This window comes from Delphinapterus leucas, chromosome 11 (genome assembly GCF_059928025.1).
Source record: "Delphinapterus leucas isolate spDelLeu-1000000601 "Yukka" chromosome 11, BTC_Dleu_Yukka2, whole genome shotgun sequence".
In the NCBI taxonomy this organism is placed as follows: Eukaryota; Metazoa; Chordata; class Mammalia; order Artiodactyla; family Monodontidae; genus Delphinapterus; species Delphinapterus leucas.
In genome coordinates, this window is record NC_143139.1 from 1,247,139 (window position 1) to 1,270,664 (window position 23,526).

Genomic DNA, 23,526 nt, shown 5'->3' on the forward strand with positions numbered 1-23,526 from the left:
TAAATAAAAAAGAAATGAAGGAAACGATAGCAAAGATAAATATAACTAAAAGCTCATTTTTTGAGAAGATAAACAAAATTGATAAACCATTAGCCAGACTCATCAAGAAAAAAGGGAGAAGGCTCAAATCAGTAGAATTAGAAATGAAAAAGGAGAAGTAACAACTGTCACTGCAGAAATACAAAGGATCATGAGAGATTACTGCAAGTAACTATATGCCAATAAACTGGACAACCTGGAAGAATGGACAAATTCTTAGAAAAGCACAACCTTCCGAGACTGAACCAGGAAGAAACAGAAAATATAAACAGACCAATCACAAGCACTGAAATTGAAACTGTGATTAAAAATCTTCCATCAAAGAAAAGCCCAGGACCAGATGGCTTCACAGGTGAATTCTATCAAACATTCAGAGAAGAGCTAACACCTATCCTTATCAAACTCTTCCTAAATACAGCAGACGGAGGAACACTCCCAAACTCATTCTATGAGGCCACCATCACCCTGATACCAAAACCAGACACAGATGTCACAAAAAAAGAAAACTACAGGCCAGAATCTCTGATGAACATAGATGCAAAAGTCCTCAACAAAATACCAGCAAACAGAATCCAACAGCACATTAAAAGGATCATACACTATGATCAAGTGGGGTTTATCCCAGGAATGCAAGGATTCTTCAGTATATGCAAATCAATCAGTGGGATACACCATATTAACAAATTGAAGGATAAAAACTATATGATCAGAAAAAGATGCAGTAAAAGCTTTTGACAAAATTCAACACCCATTTATGATAAAAACTCTCCAGAAAGTAGGCACAGAGGGAACTTACCTCAACATAATAAGGGCCATATATGACACACTCACAGCCAACATCGTTCTCAATGGTGAAAAACTGAAACCATTTCCTCTAAGATCAGGAACAAGACAAGGTTGTCCACTCTCACCATTACTGAACATAGTTTTGGAAGTTTTAGCCACAACAATCAAAAGAAAAAGAAATAAATGGAACCCAAATCGGAAAAGAAGTAAAACTGTCACTGTCTGCAGATGACATGATACTACAGATAGAGATCCTACAGATGCTACCAGAAAACTACTAGAGCTAATCAATGAATTTGGTAAAGTAGCAGGATACAAAATTAATGCACAGAAATCTCTTGCACTCCTATACACTAATGATGAAATATCTGACAGAGAAATTAAGGAAACCCTTTCATTTATCACTGCAACAAAAAAGAATAAAATACCTAGGAATAAACCTACGTAAGGAGACAAAAGACCTTATGACAAAAATTACGGATGACACAAACAGATGGAGAGATATACCATGTTCTTGGATTGGAAGAATCAATATTGTGAAAATGACTATACTACCCAAAGCAATCTACAGATTCAATGCAATCCCTAGCAAACTACCAATGGCATTATTCACAGAACTAGAACAAAAAATTGCACAATTTGTATGGAAGCACAAAAGAGCCCGAACAGCCAAAGCAATCTTGTGAAAGAAAAACGGAGCTGGAGGAATCAGGCTCCTGGACTTCAGACTATACTACATAGCTACAGTAATCAAGACAGTATGGTACTGGCACAAAAACAGAAATATAGGTCAATGGAAAAGGACAGAAAGCCCAGAGATAAACCCACGCACATTTGGTCACCTTATCTTTGATAAAGGAGGCAAGAATATACAATGCTTAAAAGACAGCCTCTTCAATAAGTGGTGCTGGGAAAACTGGACAGCTACATGTGAAAGAATGAAATTAGAACACTCCCTAACACGGTACACAAAAACAAACTCAAAATAGATTAAAGACTTAAAGCCAAACACTATAAAACTCTTAGAGGAAAACATAGGCAGAACACTCTATGACATAAATCAGAGCAAGATCCTTTTTGACCCACCTCCTAGAGAAACGGAAATAAAAACAAAAATATACAAATGGGACCTAATAAAACTTAAAAGCTTTTACACAGCAAAGGAAACCATAAACAAGATGAAAAGACAACCCTCAGAATAGGAGAAACTATTTACAAATGAAGCAACAGACAAAGGATTAATCTCCAAAATGTACAAGCAGCTCATGCAGCTCAATATCAAAAAAACAAACAACCCAACCCAAAAATGGGCAGAAGACCTAAATAGACATTTCTCCAAAGAAGATATACAGATTGCCAACAAGCACATGAAAGGTGCTCAACATCACTAATCACTTGAGAAATACACATCAAAACTACAATGAGGTATCACCTCACACCGGTCAGAATGGCCATCATCAAAAAAATCTACAAACAATAAATGCTGGAGAGGCTGTGAAGAAAAGGGAACCCTTCCTGCACTGTTGGTGGGAATGTAAACTGATACAGTCACTAGGGAGAAGAGTAAGGAGGTTTCTTAAAAAACTAAAAACAGAACTACCATAGGACCCAGCAATCCCACTACCGGGCATATATCCTGAAAAAACCATAATTCAAAAGGAGTCATGTGCCATAATGTTCACTGCAGCACTGTTACAATAGCCAGGACATGGAAGCAACCTAAGCGTCCATCGACAGATGAATGGATAAAGAAGATGTGGCACATATATACAGTGGAATGTTACTCAGCCATAAAAAGAAACGAAATTGAGTTATTTGTAGTAAAGTGGATGGACCCAGAGTCTGTCATACAGAGTGAAGTAAGTCAGAAAGAGAAAAACAAATGCTGTGTGCCAACACATATATATGGAATCTTAAAAAAAAAAAAAAAGGATCTGAAGAACGTAGGGGCAGGACAGGAACAAAGACACAGACGTAGAGAATGGACTTGAGGACACGGGGAGGGGGATGGGGAAGCTGGGACGAAGTGAGAGAGTGGCATGGACATATACACACTACCAAATGTAAAACAGCCAGCTAGCAGGAAGCAGCCGCATAGCACAGGGAGATCAGCTCGGTGCTTTGTGTCCACCTAGAGGAGTGGGATAGGGAGGGTGGGAGGGAGATGCAAGAGGGAGAGGATATGGGGACATACGTATATGTATAGCTGATTCACTTTGTTATACAGCAGAAACTAACACACCATTGTAAAGCAATTATACTCCAATAAAGATGTTAAAAAAAAAAAAAAGGTAAGTCCTTAATTAACAGCTTAGAGAGCCAAAGGGCAGATGAAGGTGAGCCTGGGAATTACCTCGGCCGTTCTCAGGCTCCAGTGTTTCCCTGCTGTCCTGTGTCCGCCCAGGGTCCCCCGAGGCAGGCTTGGGGGCCGCCACGCCCACTGGGGGGAAAGGGCCCGGAGCAGGGGTCGGTACGGGTTGGCGGGGGCGGTAAGGCATGCCTGCCGGGCACCCCCGCGAGGAGAGCTGCTGCATGGCGAGCATCTCTGGGCTGTCCAGCATGGAGTCCCCGCCCTGCATTCCCCGCAGGGCTTGGGCCGGTGCTCCAAAGAGAGAACCTTGCGTTGGTGCTGGAGGGGGCTGGAACCGATGTCCACCAGGTTTACAGGGTGGTCGCATGTACCCCGAAGAAGGAACTCCGTGAGGTAGGAAGCCTGATTGTTCTGGCCACTGGTTTGGGGGGAGGGGGGGTGCTCTCATCACTCGGGAATCTATCATGTGACCCAGACGAGGCTGGTGAGAGGGTCCTGGCCCCAGGGGGGGCTTCTCATCTGGCCCCAAGGGTCCTGGATTTGTAGCACCGTGATTCCCATTCCAGACTGCAGAGTGTACTCGACTCAGGTACTTGTAGGATCGGTACATGTGGCTGGGAGGGATTTCTGAACTCTCAGGAAAGGCTGGGGGGCGGGCCGGAGCCCCACCGTGCCTGGGAGGGATAAAGCCTGGCTGGAAATGAGCTGGAGGATACATAGTCCCCTCCTGGCTGGGGCTGCTCATGTGCCCGAGCAGCGAGGGTCCAGGACGCGATCCCATGTCAGCAAGGGGCGCTAGGCCCCCACACACCGGCTTCTCGTCAGGCGGGCCTCGGTGATGGTTAATTCCAGCTGGAGGCTGGCAACAAGAAAAGAGATGTGCTTACCACAAGGTAATGGGAAATTACAAGTCCAATTTAACCTGGGGAGAGACTGTATTTCTGAAACGCACCTTTGCACCTGTGCATGCTGAGCCGTTTGCTTACCTGCACTGCTAAAGGCTGGGGATGCTGTCCAGGCCCGCCGGGGTGTGGCTCTGGGGCTCCAGAGGAGACACGGATGGTGGCAGGATCCGACCCTCGGAGAGGACAAAACGTTCCCTGTCCTGCTGGCCTCTGGAGGGCACGGAGCAAAGGCAAGAAGAAGAAGAGAAGAGGCACACTCTTCGCATCCGGAAGACGAATGTCCTGCTGGAGGACAAGGCCGCCACCTGCTCCGTGCGCACACTCACCACAGGAGGGCCCAGAGCAGGGGCTTCCCGTCCTCGTCTCTCCCCAGAGCCGCCTCCGCCAGTGTTCTCCCCAACTGCGCCCCTCGTGAAGGGTTCACTTACATACTGTATGTACCTCTGTGCCTTGAACTTAAAAGGGGTTAATAATGCCCGTGTTGAGAATGTGTGGTTCAAATGATTTCGGAAAAGAAGGATTTAAAATGAAGGAAGGATAGAGGAAGGGCAGACAGGGAGAAGAGAGCACCCATAAGCAGGAACACCATGTTGGGAGAGGATCTATTGAGAAGGCTTCACGCCCCGCCCCAGCCCTCAACCAGGGGAACCCACAATGGGACAAAGCTGTTCCTCACCAGCTGGCTTGCGAGGGGCGCCTGGCTGGGTCCGCCGTAATGCAGGGGTCCAGGGAGGCTGCGGCTGTTCGGGGTGCCCACCTCGCCAGGGAGCTGCGCAGAGCCGCTGCTCTCACCGGCCGCAGAGGATGCGGCGCGGCGCCCAGGGGGCAGCGACTTCCCCCCGTTCTCCGCAGGCTGCTGCTTCCGGCCAGGCGCCTCCGAGTCCCGGGAGCGGGTGCACACGTGGCTGCGTGCAGCCCGACCACGCCTCTTCTCCCGCTTCTCCTCCTCTCTGACCCAGAATTCTTCGTCCGTGTCCCCATCCTCACCAGGAAAATGCTTCAGCATCGCACGGTGGAAGCACCTCTCCAGGTTGTCCGACATCTTGGTGTACTCTGCGGGGGACCGAGGCCTGAGCCCCGCTGGGCAGGCCCCCAGACCTCCGCCCACAAACATGCAACGGGGCAGCCCCGGGCTCGACTGCGCGGCTGCCTGGGCTGCAGCGCTCCCTACGTTGTAGGGCTACGGACATGAGACCAGAACAAGAAACCAGGACACGGTTTTCTGGTCTCCAGCCTGTGTGGCTGGGACAGTGAGCCCAGTACCCCAAACCGGTAAAAATTGAATTCTTTAATGCCAAACCGCAGAAACATTAAGTACAATCACTGAATCCGTCTAGTAAAAAAAAGAAGGCATCGTGAGCTCCAGTTTCAGCACCTGGCGCGACACGGGCTGTGTCATCAGAGGTCTGCTGTGTGATGCAAAGGTGGCTGACGGTGGGGGCCGAGGACAAATAGACACAGGCGGGCCTGGGGGAAGACGAGGACCCGGGCCGCCAGCCACCGCTGCCCCTCTGGCCGGATGGGGCGGGACAGGGCCCGGCACGCCCATCCCACAGCGTTAACACACATTCTCCTGATGGTCCCCAAGGAAGGTCTGAATCTCTGGAAGGTGTGTTTCTAAAAGAGGGGGCGTGTTACTCTTGGTCCTACTGGTGTGCCAGTGTGAATCCACAGCCACCCCTCTTGTACTTACCGCTACTTTCCCCGTTATATTTTCGACAGTTCCTGAACATAGTCTTCATGTCATTCACAAACTCTTCCTTGGAACAGTATAAACCTCCATTCAGTTTCTTCTCCATGCTTGAAATATCCATGGGGACCTACAACAGGACATGTTAATTATCACAGGCTGGAGAACACAGCATCCTGCAGGTCCTGCGAGGCGGAGCGATCACAGCATTAGGAGCTGCTCAAAAGCCTGGGGTGCACCCAGCAACCCTGACCCTTGAGGGGCAGCAGGTGAACTTACACACAACAACACAGACCACTAAAGATGCACACACCACAGTCGCGTACAGCTGACAAGGCCACCTCTACCTTAATAATCTGGTAATAGTTAGGGGCATACGATTCATCCACTGGTTCCAAAAAGGGCCAGGAATCCTTGTGAGCCTTCACCACGTCCAGAACTGAGGGCCAAAGAGGAGAGCTGGGTTAACACACCGACGTGGGAACACGCTTAGGCAGAACACGGGAGCTGAGTGTGGGAACTGACCTTTGTACATGGCAGTGAAATCATCGTCCAGCTCAAAGCTGTAAATCAAAAAAGAAGAGATTAGCGGTAGCCGAGACCACCTTCTCTCCTCGGAGCTCTTGCTCCAACCTCACACACAGCTCACTTGCGCCCAGGTTTGGAATAGTCCCAGTACCCCTTTGTTAAGGAAAGTCTGTAACACTGAGAACGCTCCTGACAATGCGACGAGGATGAGGGCCAGCATACGTCAGCCGAACAGGACCACCACCTTTTCCATCTACAAAATGATGGTTTCGTGGAACTCATTTATGATTCTGTAACGTTCGTGATTTAATAGCACACTCTGCCAGGTTTTACTCTACTCTAGTAAGTACTTCTGTGATCTAAAGAATAATAACCCAGCAAGTCAGACAGCAGCGGAAGGAACTCACGAGCACTGGCCACGACCCTCACAGAGGGCTGTTCTAAGGACATGACGAGGCAGGCTTGGGGCCACTCAACACTCACAGGTCTCTCGTCCTCTTCTCTTCCCGCGGAGGGGAGGGAGGGTCCAAGTGGGACAACTCGGGCGGGAGCGCCTTGCCCTGAGCCAGCAGCCAGGCCCTCTCTTCCCTGAGCTTCCTTCTCTTGGCGCGATCTGCGTGAACACAAAGCACAGGTGCGTCAGGGGCTCCAGAGGGGCAGGCGTCTGTTCTGAGAGAAGGAAACAGATCACCAAACGCTGACTTCTGCTCCCTTTGAGTCCTCTCTTTGCTAATTTGGATGGTGCTAGGGATGCAATGCTTTGTGGACCCACTTCCTCTTAGTCCTACCAAGTTCAGGTCGGGGGGTGAGGGAGGAAGGCGGCCCCGGATGGGGACGGGGAAGGCCAAGAGAGAAGGAAAGCAGAATTACAGGGACAGAGAAGAGCAGAGCACTGACTGAGGGTCACCCTCTCTGACAACCCCAAGGCCTTCCTAACTTTCCAGCAAGAAGACAACATCCCTTTTTAGGACCAGACCTCAATCCAAACACACCCAGGACGGTACAAGCCCATCGCAGCTCTCGCACCAGCTATCCTTGCTCGGCGGCCACCCCACCTACAGCAGCTGGTGCACCCTCGCCAGTGCAGGAGGAGGGCTCCTGCGAGCGAGGGAAGAAGCCAGCTGGATGGGCCAGGAGCTGGAAGAGGGAGGGCGTTTTCCGGCTCCCAGCTGTGGCCACAAGAAACATACTTGACACTGCACTGCTGGCCTGCCTGGCCCTCGTGCCAGCAGAGCGGAAGAGAGGCAAGGAATGCAGAACACCATCAGAAGGCAAGACCCAACGACGGAGAGAGAGGCCCAGGAAGGTGCCCGGTGGGAGCACGACACAGCCCTAAACCTGCAGACAGCGTGCTCTCACCAAGCTCCCTCTGTTCCTACTTCATGCTCATTTATAAATAAACTTTTAAGTGTAAGAGAATCTGTATCTGCTTTAATTAATCAGAGGCACTTTGCTATAAACGACGTTCAAAACTGTTTTTTAACAAAGAGAATGATTTCAAGCTTAAAGAAAAGTATAACCAAATTAACGAATATCCACATACCAAGCTGTCAAATTTTAACGTTAGGACTCTGATTCTTTGCATCGTAAGAACCACCCTTTCGAGAGAGGCGCCTTCCTGAGCACGGGTGAGCCCTCCAGGGTCCACGGCAGCAGGGACCTGCCAGGTGCACTGTGGAGCCTTTAAAGGCTCACAGCTACTCCTTCACAAGTGATGCAAGCGAGCTACCTCACTCTCACATTGAGGGGTAAATTTTTAGCATTTTTTCTAACCTGATACATATGACGTGGAATTCTGATGTTTCTGTTTGCCTTTTCCTGATTGGAATGACACAACGTATTTTCATGTTTATTATCCTCTTCTGTGAATACCCTGCTTATATACTTTGCCTTTTATTCCCTGTGGGTTGTTGGATTTCTAAATGATTTGGAGAAGTGCTTTTAAATAATGTGGATAAGAAGTCTTTATTAAAACTATCTTCTTCCATACCTGATTTGTCTTTTCACTGTTTAAGGTGTTTTAGTCATTTGTAAATTTTAAACAATTAATGTCATCGAGTATATCAATCTCCTTCCCCTGTAGTTTGTGCTTTTGTTACTTAAATTCTTTCTGTCCCAGCATCTTAAAGACCCTCACCTATGTTTTCTTCAAAAAGCTTTTGGCCTTTAGTCCATCAGGCGACAATGGTGCTGGCAGCGCCTGATGAGGAACCAGGTCTGTTTCTGGCTGTTCACTGCCAGGTCTCACTACCCATCTCCAAGCCAGTAACACTCTCCCACATTCACGGCGGCTTTTATTCTGTTATCTGGTAGAATGAGTGTCCCGAACATATCGATTTTAAAAATTATCTTGGCTATACTTGGCCCTCTGCTCTTCTGTACGAATTTCAGGAACATAAAATGATTTATTTAATATTTAACATCAAATACTGAGTCAAGGTCAAACTTACCCACTTGTTCAATAATTTTAAGTTGGTTTGTTCAAATCAAATCCAAAAAGGTCCAGACAGTGCATTTGGTTGGTATGTCTCTTAAATTTAGTGGAATGTGTAACAGTGTCCTCTCCAATTTATCTGGTGGAGAAATTGGGTCATTTTGTCTTGGTAGAATTCCCCACGTTCCGGATTTAGCAAGTGGCATTCTCATCACAGTGTTAATGTGCCCTGTGGTAGTTCTATTGAGGTCCTTTGACCAGACAAACGGGTGTGTTTCTTGGCAATGTTATTACATGGGTGATGCTTGTACTTCCTTTTTCATCACCTCAGCAGACACAATATATGGTTACCTTTTCTTCTGTGGTGTTAAATTCCATTAATGTTTACCTGATCCTTCCATTATAAAGTTCCTATACTTAAAGATCAAACACAGTTCCAAGATAGAAGTAAACTGTAGAGAAAATTATTTGTGTGATTGTTTTCTCAATAATTCCAAGGTATATACCTAGTACTACGTGTAAATATATATGGGACAGAAGTTAACTCAACACATGTAATTGGATGCTTTAGGGCTGAGCACACACACACACACACACACACACACACACACACACACACACACACACAGAGTTTTATAGAAACACAGCCCTGCATGGCCTACAGGGCCCTTTACAGAAAGTTAGCTGATCCCTACTTCAGGGCATTAGGACTCAGCGGTCTCCTGGAAGCTTGGTTGAGGAAAGCTTTGTCTAGATCCACCGTTTCGTTACTTGTTACTCTAATTCTAGTATTTCTGCTAAATTTATTGACCGAATTCTTCTTTTCTCATCAATTATTTTCATATTCAAAATAAAACATAAAGAGGAAACAAAATGCTTCATCCTTCGATTTTTACCAGTTACTGTTTAAAACTTTTATTCCATTCATTTAAACTAAACAGACAGACCAACATAACCCAGTTCTCTCACTTCCCCACCAACACCCTGCCTTCTGTGACCAACAATCTGTTCTCTCTAATGAGCTTTTTTCTTTAGAGATTCCACATATAAGAGGGCTCGTCCTGTGCTTGTCTTCCTCTGACTTACTTCACTTAGCATAATGCCCTCTAGGCCCACTCATGTTGTGGCAGATGGCAGGGTTTCATGCTTTTTTTTTTAATGGCTAAACATTACTCCATTGTGTGTGCACCAACTCTTTATCCATCTAGTGATGGGCACTTAGGTGGCTTCCGTACCTTGACTATTATACATCTTGCTATGAACATGGGTGTACATTTATCTTTTATTATAATTAGTTTTGTTTTCTTCGGATAAATACCCAGAAATGGAATTCCTGGATCACATGGTAGTTCTATTTTTCGTTTTTTGAGAAATCTCCATAGTGGCTGCACCAACTTACATTCCCACCAACAGTGTACGAGGTTTTGCTCTAATCCACATCCTCGCCAGCACTGGTTATCTCTTGTCTTTTTGATACTAGCCATTCTGACAGGTATGACGTGGTATCTCACTGTGGTTTTGACTTGACATTGAGCATCTTTTCTGTGTCTTCTTGGGAAAAATGCCTATTCGGGTCGTCCTTTTTTTTAAAAAATAATTTTGTTTATTTATTGGTTGCGTTGGGTCTTCGTTGCTGCACACGGGCTTTCTCTAGTTGCGGTGACCAGGGGCTACTCTTCGCTGTAGTGCGCGAGCTTCTCATTGCCATGGTTTCTCTTGCTGCAGAGCACGGGCTCTAGGCACATGGGCTTCAGTAGTTGTGGCACGTGGGCTCAGTAGTTGTGGCTCATGGGCTCTAGAACACAGGCTCAATAGTTGTGGCGCACGGGCTTACTTGCTCTGCAGTACGTGGCATCTTCCTGGACCAGGGATCAAACTCATGGCCCCTGCGTCGGCAGGTGGATTCGTAACCGCTGCGCCACAAGGTAAGTCCCAAGGTCCTCCATTTTTTAATTGGATTGTTTGGGGTTTGGTGGTTTTCTTTGTTTTTTGGGGGGTTTTTTGCTATTGACTTGTATAAGTTCTTTACCTGCTTGGGGTATTAAGACTATTAGGTATATGATTTGCAAATATCTTCCCCCAATCAGTAGGTTGTCTTTTAATTTTGTGTATGGTTTCCTTTGCTGTGCAGAAGCTATTTCGTTTGCTGTAGGCCCACCTGTTTATTTCTGCTTTTGTGGCTTTTGCCTTTGTAGTAAGATCCAAAAAGCCATCGCCAAGACAGATGTCAAGAAGCTTACTGCCTATGTTTTCTTCCAGTTTTATGGTTTCAGGTGTTACATTCAAGTCTGTATGTCATTTTGAGTTAGTTTTTGTGTATGGGGTGAAGCAGTGGTCCAGTTTTTTATTTTTTTATTTTTTGGCTGTACCAGGTCTTAGTTGAAGCCAGTGGGCTCCTTAGTTGTGGCACGTGAACTCTTAGTTGCAGCATGCATGTGGGATCTAGAGTTCCCTGACCCGGGAGGGATCGATCCTGTGTTCACTGTGTTGGAAGGCAGATTCTTAACCACTGCACCACCAGGGAAGCCCCAGTGGTCCAGTTTTTCCAAAACCATTTATTGAAGAGACTGTCATTTCTGCATTGTATATTCCTGGACTGGTCCTAGACTTTTGTTTGTAGGAAGGTTTTCTTGATGACTAATTCAATCTCCTTACTAGTAATTAATCTGTTATGGTTTTCTATTTCATCATGATTCAGTCTTGGTAAGTTGTATGTTTCTAGAAATTTATCCATTTCTTCTAGGTTGTCCAGTTTGTTGGCAATGTTAACTGTTCTCAGTAGTCTCTTACGATCCTTTGTATCTCTCTGGCACCAGCTGTAATATCTAGTGGTCACTTCTGATTTTATTTATTGGAGTCCTCTTTTTTCTTGTGAGTCTAGCTAAAGGTCTGTCAGTTTTGTTCATCTTTTCAAAGAATCACCTCTTGGTTTCATTGATCTTTTCTAATTCTTTTTAGTTTCCATTTCATTTATTTTTGCTATGATCTTTATTTCCTTCCTTCTAACGGTGGGCTTTTTATGTTCTTCTTTAGCTGGTTCCTTGAGGTGTAAAGTTGGTTTGTGTATTTGAGACTTTACTTTTTTCTTGAGGTAGGCATTTATCCAAACTTTCTTCTTAGAACTGCTTTTGCTGCATCCCATAATTTTTGGTATCTTACATTTTCATTTTTGTCTTAAGGTATTTTGATTCTCTTTTGGATATTCTTTTACCCATTGGTTGTTCAGGAGCACATTGTTTAATCTCCCCATGTTTGTGAATTTTCCAGTTTTCTTCGTGTTATTAATTTCTAGTTTCATACCAGTGTGAATGGAAAATATTATTTCGATCCTATTAAATTTATTAAGATTTTTTGGTGGCCTAACGTTTCATCTATCTTGGAAACGTTCCATGTGCACTTGAAAAGAATGTGGATTCTGTTGCTTCGAGATGGAATGTTCTGCAAATATCTGTTAAGTCCATGTCTATCTGGTCTAACGTATAATTTAAGGTTTGTGTTTCCTTATTGATTTTCTGTCTAGATAATCTGTCCATTGATGTCAGTGGGGTATTGAAGTCCCCCACTATTATTGTTTTGCTGTCTATCTCTCCCTACAAGTCTGTTAATATTTGCTTTATATATTTACATACTCTTCTGCTGGGTGTATAAATACTGACAAATGTTGTATCTTCTTGAAGACTGACCCCTTTTTCATTATATAAAGCCCCTCTCTATCTCTTACTACAGTCTTCATTTTGAAGTTTATTCTGTCTTACATATGGACAGCTACTCCAGATTTTCTTGTGGTTTCCATTTGCATGGGTATCTTTTTCCATCCCTTCACTTTAGTCTGTGTGTGTCCTTACATCTAAAGTGAGTTTCTTGTAGGCAGAATATAGATGGATCTTGTTTTTTCTTTATCCATTCAGCCACTCTGTGTCTTCTGACAGGAGAATTCAGTCCATTTACATTTAAAGTAACCATCAGTAGGTATGTACTTATCGCCATTCTGCTAACTGCTTTCTGGCTGCTTTTGTAGTTTGTTTCTTTCTTCTCTTGCTCCCTTCCTTTGTGGTTTGATAACTATTTTCAGTGATATGCTTATATTCATTTCTCTTTATCGTGTATTTACCGTAGGTTTTTGCGTTGTGGTTACCATGAGGCTTACATATAATAACTTACATCTACAACAGTCTATTTTAAGTTGTAACAACTTAAATTCAACCCCATTCTAAGCTCATCATTTTTACTCTCCACTCCCATGTTTTATACTTTTGATGTCATGTTTCACATCTTTTTATCTTGTTTATCCTTTAATTATTATAATCATAGTTATTGTTACTACTTTTGTCTTTTAACCTTCATACTAGCTTTATAGGCAATTAATCCACCACCTTTATTATGTATTTACTTTTCCAGTGAGATTTATCCTTTCATGTGTCCCTGTTACTAATAAGTGCCCTTTCTTTTTAATTTAACAAAGTTCCTTCAACATTTCTTACAAGTGGTGATGAACTCCTACACTTTTGCTTAAATGCAAAGCTCTTAATGTCTCTAATCTGAATGATGTCTTTACCAGGGAGAGAATTCTTGGTTATAAGTTTTTCCTTCAGAACTTTGACTATATCATGCCTGCAAAGTTTTGCTGAAAAATCTGCTCACGTTCTTATGGGGAGGGTGGGGTTTCCTTTGTATGTGACAAGTTGTTTTTCTCTCCTTGTCTTTAACTTTGGACAACTGAGCTATAATGTGCCTTGGTGTGGGTCTCTTTGAGTTCTTGGATGTCTGTTTCCTTCCCAAAGGTCAGGAAGTTTTCAACCATCGAGTCTCCGCCATTTTGGTTATTGTATCTCAGTCATTTTGGTTATTGTATTCTTCAGCTGAGACTTCTCTTTGGCACTTTAAAATATTTTCCTTCTCTGTTGAAGTTCTCACGTGTTCATGCATTCTTTTCCCCAGTTTGGTGAGCATCTTTATGACCATTACTTTAGCTCTTTATCAAGTAAATTAGTTTTGTCTCATTAAGGCTTTTTTCTGAGGTTGTAATCTGTTCTTTCATTTGGAACATATTCCTCTGTTTCTTTTTTTTTTGCGGTACGCGGGCCTCTCACTGCTGTGGCCTCTCCCGTTGCAGAGCACAGGCTCCGGATGCGCAGGCTCAGCGGCCGTGGCTCACGGGCCCAGCCGCTCCGCGGCATGTGGGATCTTCCCGGACCTGGGCGCGAACCCGCGTCCCCTGCATCGGCAGGCGGACTCGCAACCACTGCGCCACCAGGGAAGCCCCCTCTGTTTCTTCATTTTGCTGGACTCTGTTGACTTCTGTGCAGAAAAGGAAACAACCGCCTCTCCCAGTCTTGAAGGCCTCATGTGGGAGATGAGCCTTTTTGTTCAGCTCTTCCCAGCTCTTGGTCGTCTCTCAAATCGCTGTGCTTGTCCAGGCAGCCTGATGTATTTTAGTGGCTCCCAGCAGTTGAGGGTGTGCCAAGACCTGTCAGTGTCCCAAAGGGGAGGGTCTAAGAACCCAGATTCAGACTGACTGGACACTTTCCTCTAAAGTTCACAAACATACAGGGCTGTGAGCAACTGCAAGCCTGAGTCCCACTGGCCACCAGAGTCAGGGACCTGCAGTGACCCCTGAGTGGCAGTCACAGACAAGTGTATAAACTCTCTTCTGGGGGCCCACCTCGGGGAAAGTGGGAGACGGCAGGCACTCAGCCTCCAACCTATTGAGAGCAGCTCTGCACGCCCAACCTAAGCCTGTCCCTCAGGCTGAAGCTCCAGGACAAGCAGGGTGGCCTCCATCACGTGACAGCATGGAGTGTGCCAGCCTGTCCCAAACTGGCCCTCCGCTCACCACAGTCCTGTGGGACCCAGGAATACAAGCCCCTCTGGCCACCAGAGCCAGGCGTTCAAGGTGTGAACCATGGGTGTCAGATGCATGTAAAGCCTCCCTCCAAGAAACTTGGGCTCTGGAGGGCCCGCCCTCTGACATCTCTGGAAAGGATTCGGGGGCCCCTAGATGCAGGCTTAATTACAAACCTACCCCTCAGGCCGCAGCCATGGTGATCAGCTAATAAGTCTCCACCAGAAAGACCGAGCTCCTGGTCTATATAGTCTTTTGCTGTGCCCTGGGGATGAAGAACCTGCTGTATAAAATAAATAAAATTAAAAAAAAAAAAAAAAAAAGGGAATCCTTCTGATGTTTCCCTATTAAGTAGAATGTTTGCTTACATTTAAGAAAATAGATACTGGTTTGAGGAAGTTCCCAGAGGAAACCAGAAAAGAAGGAACACAGGAACCACCAGAAGCTGGAAGAAGCACAGGAGAGTATGACCCCAGAGCCTCACCAACACCCAGATTTCAGACTTCCAGCCTCTAGAGCTGGGAGACACTTACTTTCTGCTGTTTTAAACCACCTAGTTGTGGTAATTTGTTAAGGAAGCCCTAGGAAACTAACACAAAATCCAATCCCATTTCCTCCTGAACCCTACTGCTGCTCCTGAGAAGTCTGCTATCTCTGTTACAGAACATTCTCTTTTCCCAACTGGAAATGGGCCATGTGTTCCATGATTCGGTCCCTTGGGTCTGTATTCTATCCAGTTTCTATCTCATCTCTCAACCACTCATATCTAATATTTCCTCTGCCCCATCACTTGATCCTTCCATTTTACAACAGTGGACAGACACACCCTGCAGCTCCGAACTGTGGCCCGTGAGTCAGTTATCAAGCAGTTTCCCCACTCTCTGCCGGCTTTATATTCCGCCACAGGGAGCACTAGAGGGGACGGGAGACGGCGGGGAGTGGTGGGGGTGGATTTCTCCCCCCCGGTGCTCTTCAAAAGCCCACCAGCTTGTCCCTCCTTAGGAAGACGTCCATCACTGGGAAGGCACAGCTGGCAGTTCCAGAGCCGGGCTGGTGCCTGCCCTGAGACTAAGGTCCAGCTTGCGAGACCCTCCTCACCTGCGGGTCTGATGACCCCAACCCTTCTCTTTATTCCCCCTGCCTCACACCCTTTCAGCTTTTGTATTCCTCTAACTTGCATTAAAACAAAGACCCACGTGAAATTCTCCACTGAAGCATCTCTGTGACCGCACACTGAACGATGGACCAGAGGCAACTTCTCCCGCCACGTCAACCCCTTTATCTCCGTGATGCGTTCTGCACAAGCCCCACGCAGCTCTTCCAGTGTGGTTCTCTCCTCAGGTCTAACTAAGCTTTAGAGCCCAGTTATCAAGTTATTATTCCAATTACCATATTTACATTTCTAGAAGTTCCTTCAATATTTGTTTCCTTTGAATCTGCCTGTACTTTCCTCAAGGTTATTTCTTCCTGATGTTTCCAATTTCTTCTTTTTTATACCTGATAATGCTAAATATTTTTCTATTTTGTCTGCTGCACCTACTAACCGCTGCTCACAGTGGTGCCTCCTCATGTCTATTCCTCGTCAGCACGGGTTTATCCATGGTCATCCTTCCCGGGGCAGAGATTCCCTAGACGGACCACTCCCCACCCACAATTCGACCTGACAGTCTGGTTCACTAACTTACTGCTGTTTTTAATCCCCCTAAAAGCAGCTTCTGACAATTCTCCTTACTTGGTTAAGATTTCAAAAGTGTTCTTAAAAAGGGTATTTACACAATATCAGACAAAGTATTATACTGAATAACAAACAGAATCTCCACGTAATTGAGGCAAGAAGAATTTTTAGGTTTCACATCAACCACACTGAGAACAAGGAAGTCTCAATGTCCCCTTCCATATGGGCTCATTTCACTTAGCATGAGTATCTGTCAGACTCCAGTCCTGTAACATCCTTTTTATACAAAGACAATCCTAATAAATAGCAGTATATTTATTTGGCCTTTTCCTTTTCTTTTTGCTTTTTAAAAATTTTAGTGAGAAATATAAAAATGTACCTTTTTAACCACTTTAAGTGTATGACTCAGTAGCATTAGGTACATTCACAGTGTTGTACAACCATTACCGTTATCAACCTCCAAAACAAAACAAAACGAAACCAAACTCGCAGATAAAGAGAACACAAAGAAGGGGAGCTGGGGTGGGCAAAATGGGTGACGGTGTCGAGAGGTGCAAACTACCAGTGACAAAACAAGTCAGTCCCGGGGATGTGATGTACACTGTGGTGACCACAGTCCATAACACTGTACTGTGTATGTGAAAGCTACTCTCATTACAAGAAATCAAATTCTTAACTTATTGTGGTGACCATTTTGCAATGTACATAAATGTCGAATTGTGTTTACTCCTGAAAATAAGGGAATGGTGTATGCCAATCATACCTCAACTTAGAAAAAAGTCAAATGACAATGGTACCTAATAAGAACTCCATTGAAAATTACAGAACTCTGTTGAAAAATATAAAGAAATAAAAGCATAGTTACTATTTTGAGGAATTTAAATCTAGCACTGGAAATAAATTATGCAAAATCTCAACGTATGATATACCACCAAATGTGGCACAGGCTACATTAGTAGATTAAACGCACTAAGCGTTCTAGAATGAAGAAATGATCAAGGTCAGAATAGGGTTAGCCTATTAAGAATCAGAAGGCAGGGCTTCCCTGGTGGCGCAGTGGCTAAGAATCCACCTGCTAATGCAGGGGACACGGGTTCGAGCCCTGGTCCAGGAAGATCCCACATGCCGCAGAGCAACTAAGCCCGTGCACCACAACTACTGAGCCTGCGCTCTAGAGCCCACGTGCCACAACTACTGAAGCCCACGCACCTAGACCCCGTGTTCCTCAACAAGAGAAGCCACCAAAATGAGAAGCCCAGGCATCGCAACAAAGAGTAGCCCCTGTTCACCTCAACTAGAGAAAGCCCGCGCACAGCAACGAAGACACAACATAGCCAAAAATAAATTAATTAGTTAAAAAAAAAAAGAAAAAATCAGAAGGCAATACCCTAGGAATGAGAGAGGAAATCACATGATAAGGCCAGAATCCTTTAAATTTTACAGCCAAAATGTGTTTAAAGTTTGCATGTTAACAATGCATTAAAAAGCCAAATCTGGGGGCTTCCCTGGTGGCGCAGTGGTTGAGAGTCCGCCTGCCAGTGCAGGGGACACGGGTTCGAGCTCTGGTCAGGGAAGATCCCACATGCCGCGGAGCAACTAAGCCCGTGCGCCACAACTACTGAGTCTGTGCTCTAGAGCCCACGAGCCACAACTACTGAGCCCGCGTGCTGCAACTACTGAAGCCCGCACGCCTAGAGCCCGTGCTTTGCAACAGGAGAGGCCACCACAATGAGAAGCCCGCGCACCACAACGAAGAGTAGCCCCCGCTCGCCGCAACTAGAGAAAGCCTGTTTGCAGCAACGAAGACCCAACGCAGCCAAAAATAAATAAATTAAATAAAAAAAAAAAAAAAAAAAAAAAGCCCAAATCTGGGACTTTCCCAGTGGTCCAGTGGTTAGGACTTGGCGCTTCCACTGCAAGGGCCCAGGTTTTATCCCAGGTCAGCGAACTAAGATCCTACAAGCCATGCAGTGGGGCTGGGGGAAAGAAAAACAAAAAAAGCCAAATCCGTGTTATGCTATTTTATTTAAACTTTAAAAAAGTTCAATAGGACTTCCCTGGTGGCGCAGTGGTTAAGAACCCGCCTGCCAATGCAGGGGACACGGGTGCAAGCCCTGGACCAGGAAGATCCCACATGCCTTGGAGCAACTAAGCCTGTGTGCCACAACTTCTGAGCCCACATGCCACAACTACTGAAGCCCACGCACCCAGAGACTGCTCCACAACAAGAGAAGCCACCGCAATGAGAAGCCCGTGCACCGCAACGAAGAGTAGCCCCCGCTCGCCACAACTAGAGAAAGCCCGCGCACAGCAACGAAGACCCAACGTAGCCAAACATATATAAATAAATAAATTTAAAAAATAAATAAAAAGTTCAATACATTTACTTAAAATACTGGTCTGTATTTAACAAAGCCAAAATGCTCTGCTATCCAGTGATTTATCAAGTTCAGCTTATAAACACCACTGCATCTAACATGTGTGTTTAAGTACAAAGGTTAGAAACCCCGCACGCCCGCGCACACCGGGGCAGAGCGAGGCTTTTCTTAAGTGTATCTCCTCTGTGTGTAAGGTTACTTCTGCGAGAGTCACCTTTTTTCAATTGCACACGGGGCCGAGGCGGAGCCGAGAGTGAAGGCGGGGACGGAAGGACCCCAGGACGGCAAGGGCGAGGGCACCGCCGGGCCGGCCCCGAGCCAGCCAGACGGCAGGGCTCCCAGGACACGCCGCCCCCCCCCACCACCGCCCAAGACAGCCCTGCTGCCGGAGCCCTGGGCAAAGACCTCCTACCTTCCACGGCCTTGACCCTTTCCTCCAGCTCCCGTTTCCTCTCCTCCTTCAGCAGCTGCTCCTGCTCCTTCTTCTGCACCGCCAGGAGGATCTGGCGCTCCTCCTCCTCCGCCCTGCGCTTCTGTTTCTCTATCCTGCCGAGCACAGGGGTCTCCTGCGAGGGGCCAAGAAGTTCAGTCAACACACAGTAAAGCAAGACCACGCCTCTGAGTAAAGATTCCACGTTCTCTATTCAGCACATAGTGCCAGACAGCTGGGTGACTTACACCCCAGCTACAAGTTCATCTTCTCATCTGTACAATCAATGAACGGACGCAGACACACACTCACATTAAGACACACAATGGGGATCAGAACAGGTGAAGGCTTGGCCCCGATGACGGATCTAATTTGTAGTCTTTGGGAGATAATCTGGAGAGCAGACCAGAGCAGAGAGGCGACATCACTCTTAGATTTAATCTTTGATAAAAGTGGTATCTTAAAAAGCACCTTCGGGCTTCCCTGGTGGCACAGTGGTTTAGAGTCCGCCTGCCGATGCAGGGGACACGGGTTCGTGTCCCAGTCCGGGAGGATCCCACATGCCGCGGAGCAGCTAGGCGCGGCTGGGCCCGTGAGCCATGGCCGCTGAGCCTGCGCGTCCGGAGCCTGTGCTCCACAACGGGAGAGGCCACCACAGTGAGAAGCCCGCGCACCGGGGTGGGGGGAGAAGGCACCTTCATCTAAATAACTAAGAGAAGGATGAGCTAGCACAATTTCAATAATGTGCACAACTTCGAAACTCCCAACTTTTGCACTTTTCTTTACTAATCAAACAGTAAATAAAATGGAGGGTTCGGTGGGAAGGGCCACCGTTTTGCCTTAAGATACAGAAAAGAGATGAAGGTGACGGCACAGAAATGCACTGCTTCCCTCAGACTGGAGAGCTTTCCCCTTGTTTTTCAACCCAAACAGCATTAACACATAATGATTTCAGGTGGTTAGTGCGAATGCGATTGCCTAAGAAATTTAAGGAAAGAAGAGGAAAACAGGACCATTACGATCATAATTTCTGGAAGTTTTACTCTGGGTATTTCCAACACAGCTAGTTCTGAGCCATTCTGTAGCCCAGAACACGCAAACTAGGACTGAAATCGTTATTTTCAATTTCTTCCCTTGACTTCTGTGCTGATGTGTAAGGTAGAACGTTTTCTTTTTTAAAATTGTTATTGAAGAGGTAATAACTGTTGCCTGCAACAGAGAACACCTGTAAGTTGCACAGACACAGAAAAATGAATCAGGTGTCTACGAAGGGAAAATGCCAGTTCCCCTTACAGAAAAGATAATGCTGATTATCCACGTTAGGTAAAACTAAATCAGGAATATGACTTTTTCTTAACAGATCTTTTCAGTAGGAAGAAGACCTAATAAGAATCTTCTATGCTAGATATCTGTATTCTGTGGAAATTACACAAGTGGTCTTAACGTTGGGGGAAAAGAAATGACAGCTGACTGCCATCTATACAAAGTCATAATTAAACACTGAAACCACTCTCGTTGAAATTTTCTACTATTTTTTTTATGGTCCTTAAAACTTGTTTCGATTGTCATTTGACTCATAATTAGGAAAGCAGTCTTCCCTAGATAGTAGACCTTCTGAAAGTCAAAAGTTTTACTGTTCAAGTTCTGAGCCTGACTTTAAAATTTAACGGTGGCTACTTGACAAGGTAAAAATATGAACTAAAGAAGAGAGATGAAAATGAAAAAAATGTTAACCATTATTACTGCACACATGACACTGTACTCAGCCACCCAAATAGAATTAAACAAAGCTCCCTAAAATCTCTCTCCTATAACCAGAGTGGGCAGTGCACACGAGCTAGATGTCCTTTGTCACACTGGGCTGCCGCTGGCGTCGCACACAGACAAGCCTCCTGAGGCTGGGGAGGCACCTTCGGTCGCTCTGCCCCCAGCTCCACAGGTCCCTAATTATTCCAACTTTTGGGCAACCTCTTTACCTAGTTGAGAAGTTACAGTGGAGCTACTGTTAACAAAGCAAAGCAAACCAGAAGAACGCGCTTTTACTCTTTTCAGCTGTACAGTGACTCCAAGCAGACGCCCCTAAGATGTCAACTGATAGGGTGGCAGAAAGGCAGGGCATAGAGGAACACAAGCCTCGCCAAACGAATTACTTCATTCAAAGAAAAGGGCACTGCTTTCTATGCATCAGACCCAATGAAAAAGCAGAAAAAAACAAGCACATGTAATAACCACTAGTTATTTACTGCACACAATGATGACAGCAGTGTGTGTCCTGCCCCTGCCTAACGAAGGACAACATGAGAAATGCTCTCCCTTCAGCCAGGACAGAGACATACCAGAGAGGATCTGCACCTTAGTGCGGACTGAGGACACGCAGCCCCAGGGCTGCTCACCAGAGTCACCTGGTCAACACACAAGAGAGGCACTCACGCGTGAAGACAATGGAAGGAGGGGAAAAGGGAAAAGTAGGTAATTACGCACATCCTAAGAATATCTACACAATTTTTTCAACAAATACAACGATGTACTATTCTTAATATGGGAAGATGTCTTACAAAGCAGTCAACAGTAGCCCCCACCAAGAAAATGAAACATGAATACAAAATTCACAGAAGTAGGTAAAACACATCCACGATCATGAGGAAAAGCAAAACAGCCTTTTCACTTACAAAACTGTACAAGATGAAACACGTAACACGTCTGCTAAGACATGGTAACATGGACTCCCTCAGTGAGCTGGGGACAAAGATCTTCTGGAGGACAAGATGGACACACGTATCAGGAACCCTGAACAGAGTAATTGCACTGCTGTGACTTTATCTTACAAGTGAGACAGCGAGGCAAAATATTTCTGAGTACGTTAAAGTCAACATTATTTAAAACAGTGAAAAACTGTAAATATCCTAAATGTTTACAAATAGGTAAAATTACATAATCACGATGCAATCATTAAAAATTATTTTTTCTGAGGAATATTTAATGAAATATGAAAAGGCACCTTGATGTTAAATGAAAAAACATGTCACAAGACAACAGTCAGTGTGATCCCAGGTTTGTAATAAACGCACAGAGAAAGGGCCTGAAGCAAACACATGAAACTGTAAGTAGGGAAACTGTTACCACGTCTCCTGCACTTTTTACGAGAGTTTTCTGTAAGAGCGTGTAAATTCTTTCAGACACAGAACAGCCCCTTCCCAAATAAGCTGGGGAAATCACCTAGTATTACCTGCTCTAAAACGACCCAATTTTTATTAACTTCTTACCCCCACTACCATGTGATCCCTATTAAAAGTCTAAAGTTCAGGGCTTCCCTGGTGGCACAGTGGTTGAGAGTCCGCCTGCCGATACAGGGGACGCGGGTTCGTGCCCCGGTCCGGGAAGATCCCACATGCCGCGGAGCGGCTGGGCGCGTGAGCCATGGCCGCTGAGCCTGCGCGTCTGGAGCCTGTGCTCCGCAACGGGAGAGGCCACAACAGTGAGAGGCCCGCGTACCGCAAAAAAAAAAAAAAAAAAAGTCTAAAATTCAAAGGTTAAAGTACCAAAAGGTTACTATCACGTACAGATTTTATGGTGAGGTATTAAAATTGATTTTAAATAGCTTAAGATATTTCGATAACAATGCAGCAGGAATTTTTTTAATTAATTTTTTTATTGGAGTATAGTTGGTTTACAATGTTGTATTAGTTTCTACCGTACAGCAAAGTGAATCAGCCATACACATGTCCACTCTCTTCTAGACTCCATTCCCATATAGATCATTACAGAGCACCAAATAGAGTTCCCTGTGCTATACAGTAGGTTCTTATTAGTTATCTTTTATATATTGAAGCAAGAATTTTAAAACTTAGAAAATTATAAATGCCAAGGACTGCTGCTAAATCAGAGATTCTGCATCATTCAGAAATACATGTAAAGATATTGGAGTGAAATTCACAGGAAATGAACAACTTTAAGGTGCATAACCTTAAAGGGGCATTCAGTATATTCACAACGTGTGCGACCACCATCTGTGTTAAGTCACAGAACATTTCACCACCTGAAAGAAAGCTCCGCACCCAATAAGCAGTCACTCTGCATCCCCCACTCCCCAGGCCCTGGAGACCACCAAGCTATTCTTTCTATGGATTTACTTATTTTGGACATTTCACATAAATGGGATCATACAATTTGTTGTCTAGTTAGTTCTTTTTTAAATACATTAATATTTATACTAAGCACATAAGATGTAATAATTGAATAACTTGAAATTACGGCATCTTAAAAAAGCAAACTGTTATAACAACAGCTAACAAACAATCCTGTGAAAAAATGGGCAGAGGATCTGAACACTTTTCCAAGGAGGACATACAGATGGCCAACAGACACATGAAAAGATGCTCAACATCATTAATCATTAGAGAAATGCAAATTAAAACCTCACACCTGGTAGAATGGCCATGATGGCCATCATCAAAATGACAGGAGATGGTAAGTGTTGGTGAGGGTGTGGAGAAAAGGGAACACTTGTG

The 23,526-nt window shown here is 45.2% G+C and overlaps 1 protein-coding gene across 6 annotated transcripts in view; it reads right to left on the bottom strand.

The window, feature by feature from the left end:
- Positions 1-23,526, bottom strand: part of CECR2 (CECR2 histone acetyl-lysine reader) — a 156,281-nt gene that overhangs the window by 9,192 nt on the left and 123,563 nt on the right. For 4 of the 6 annotated variants that reach the window (XR_016394832.1, XM_089920097.1, XM_089920101.1 and 1 more), the window contains exons 8-16: positions 19,001-19,154; positions 6,743-6,872; positions 6,257-6,294; positions 6,079-6,170; positions 5,735-5,861; positions 4,718-5,094; positions 4,368-4,496; positions 4,123-4,251; positions 3,179-3,995 (exon numbers count right to left, since the gene is read on the bottom strand). Coding sequence is in view for 5 of the 6 variants with exons in the window: in XM_089920097.1 (XP_089776223.1) it covers positions 3,179-3,995; positions 4,123-4,251; positions 4,368-4,496; positions 4,718-5,094; positions 5,735-5,861; positions 6,079-6,170; positions 6,257-6,294; positions 6,743-6,872; positions 19,001-19,154 (1,993 nt within the window). In the remaining variant the exon portion in view is untranslated. The remainder of the gene's footprint in view (positions 1-3,178; positions 3,996-4,122; positions 4,252-4,367; positions 4,497-4,717; positions 5,095-5,734; positions 5,862-6,078; positions 6,171-6,256; positions 6,295-6,742; positions 6,873-19,000; positions 19,155-23,526) is intronic. The other 2 variants (XM_089920098.1, XM_089920100.1) reach the window with 2 other exon arrangements.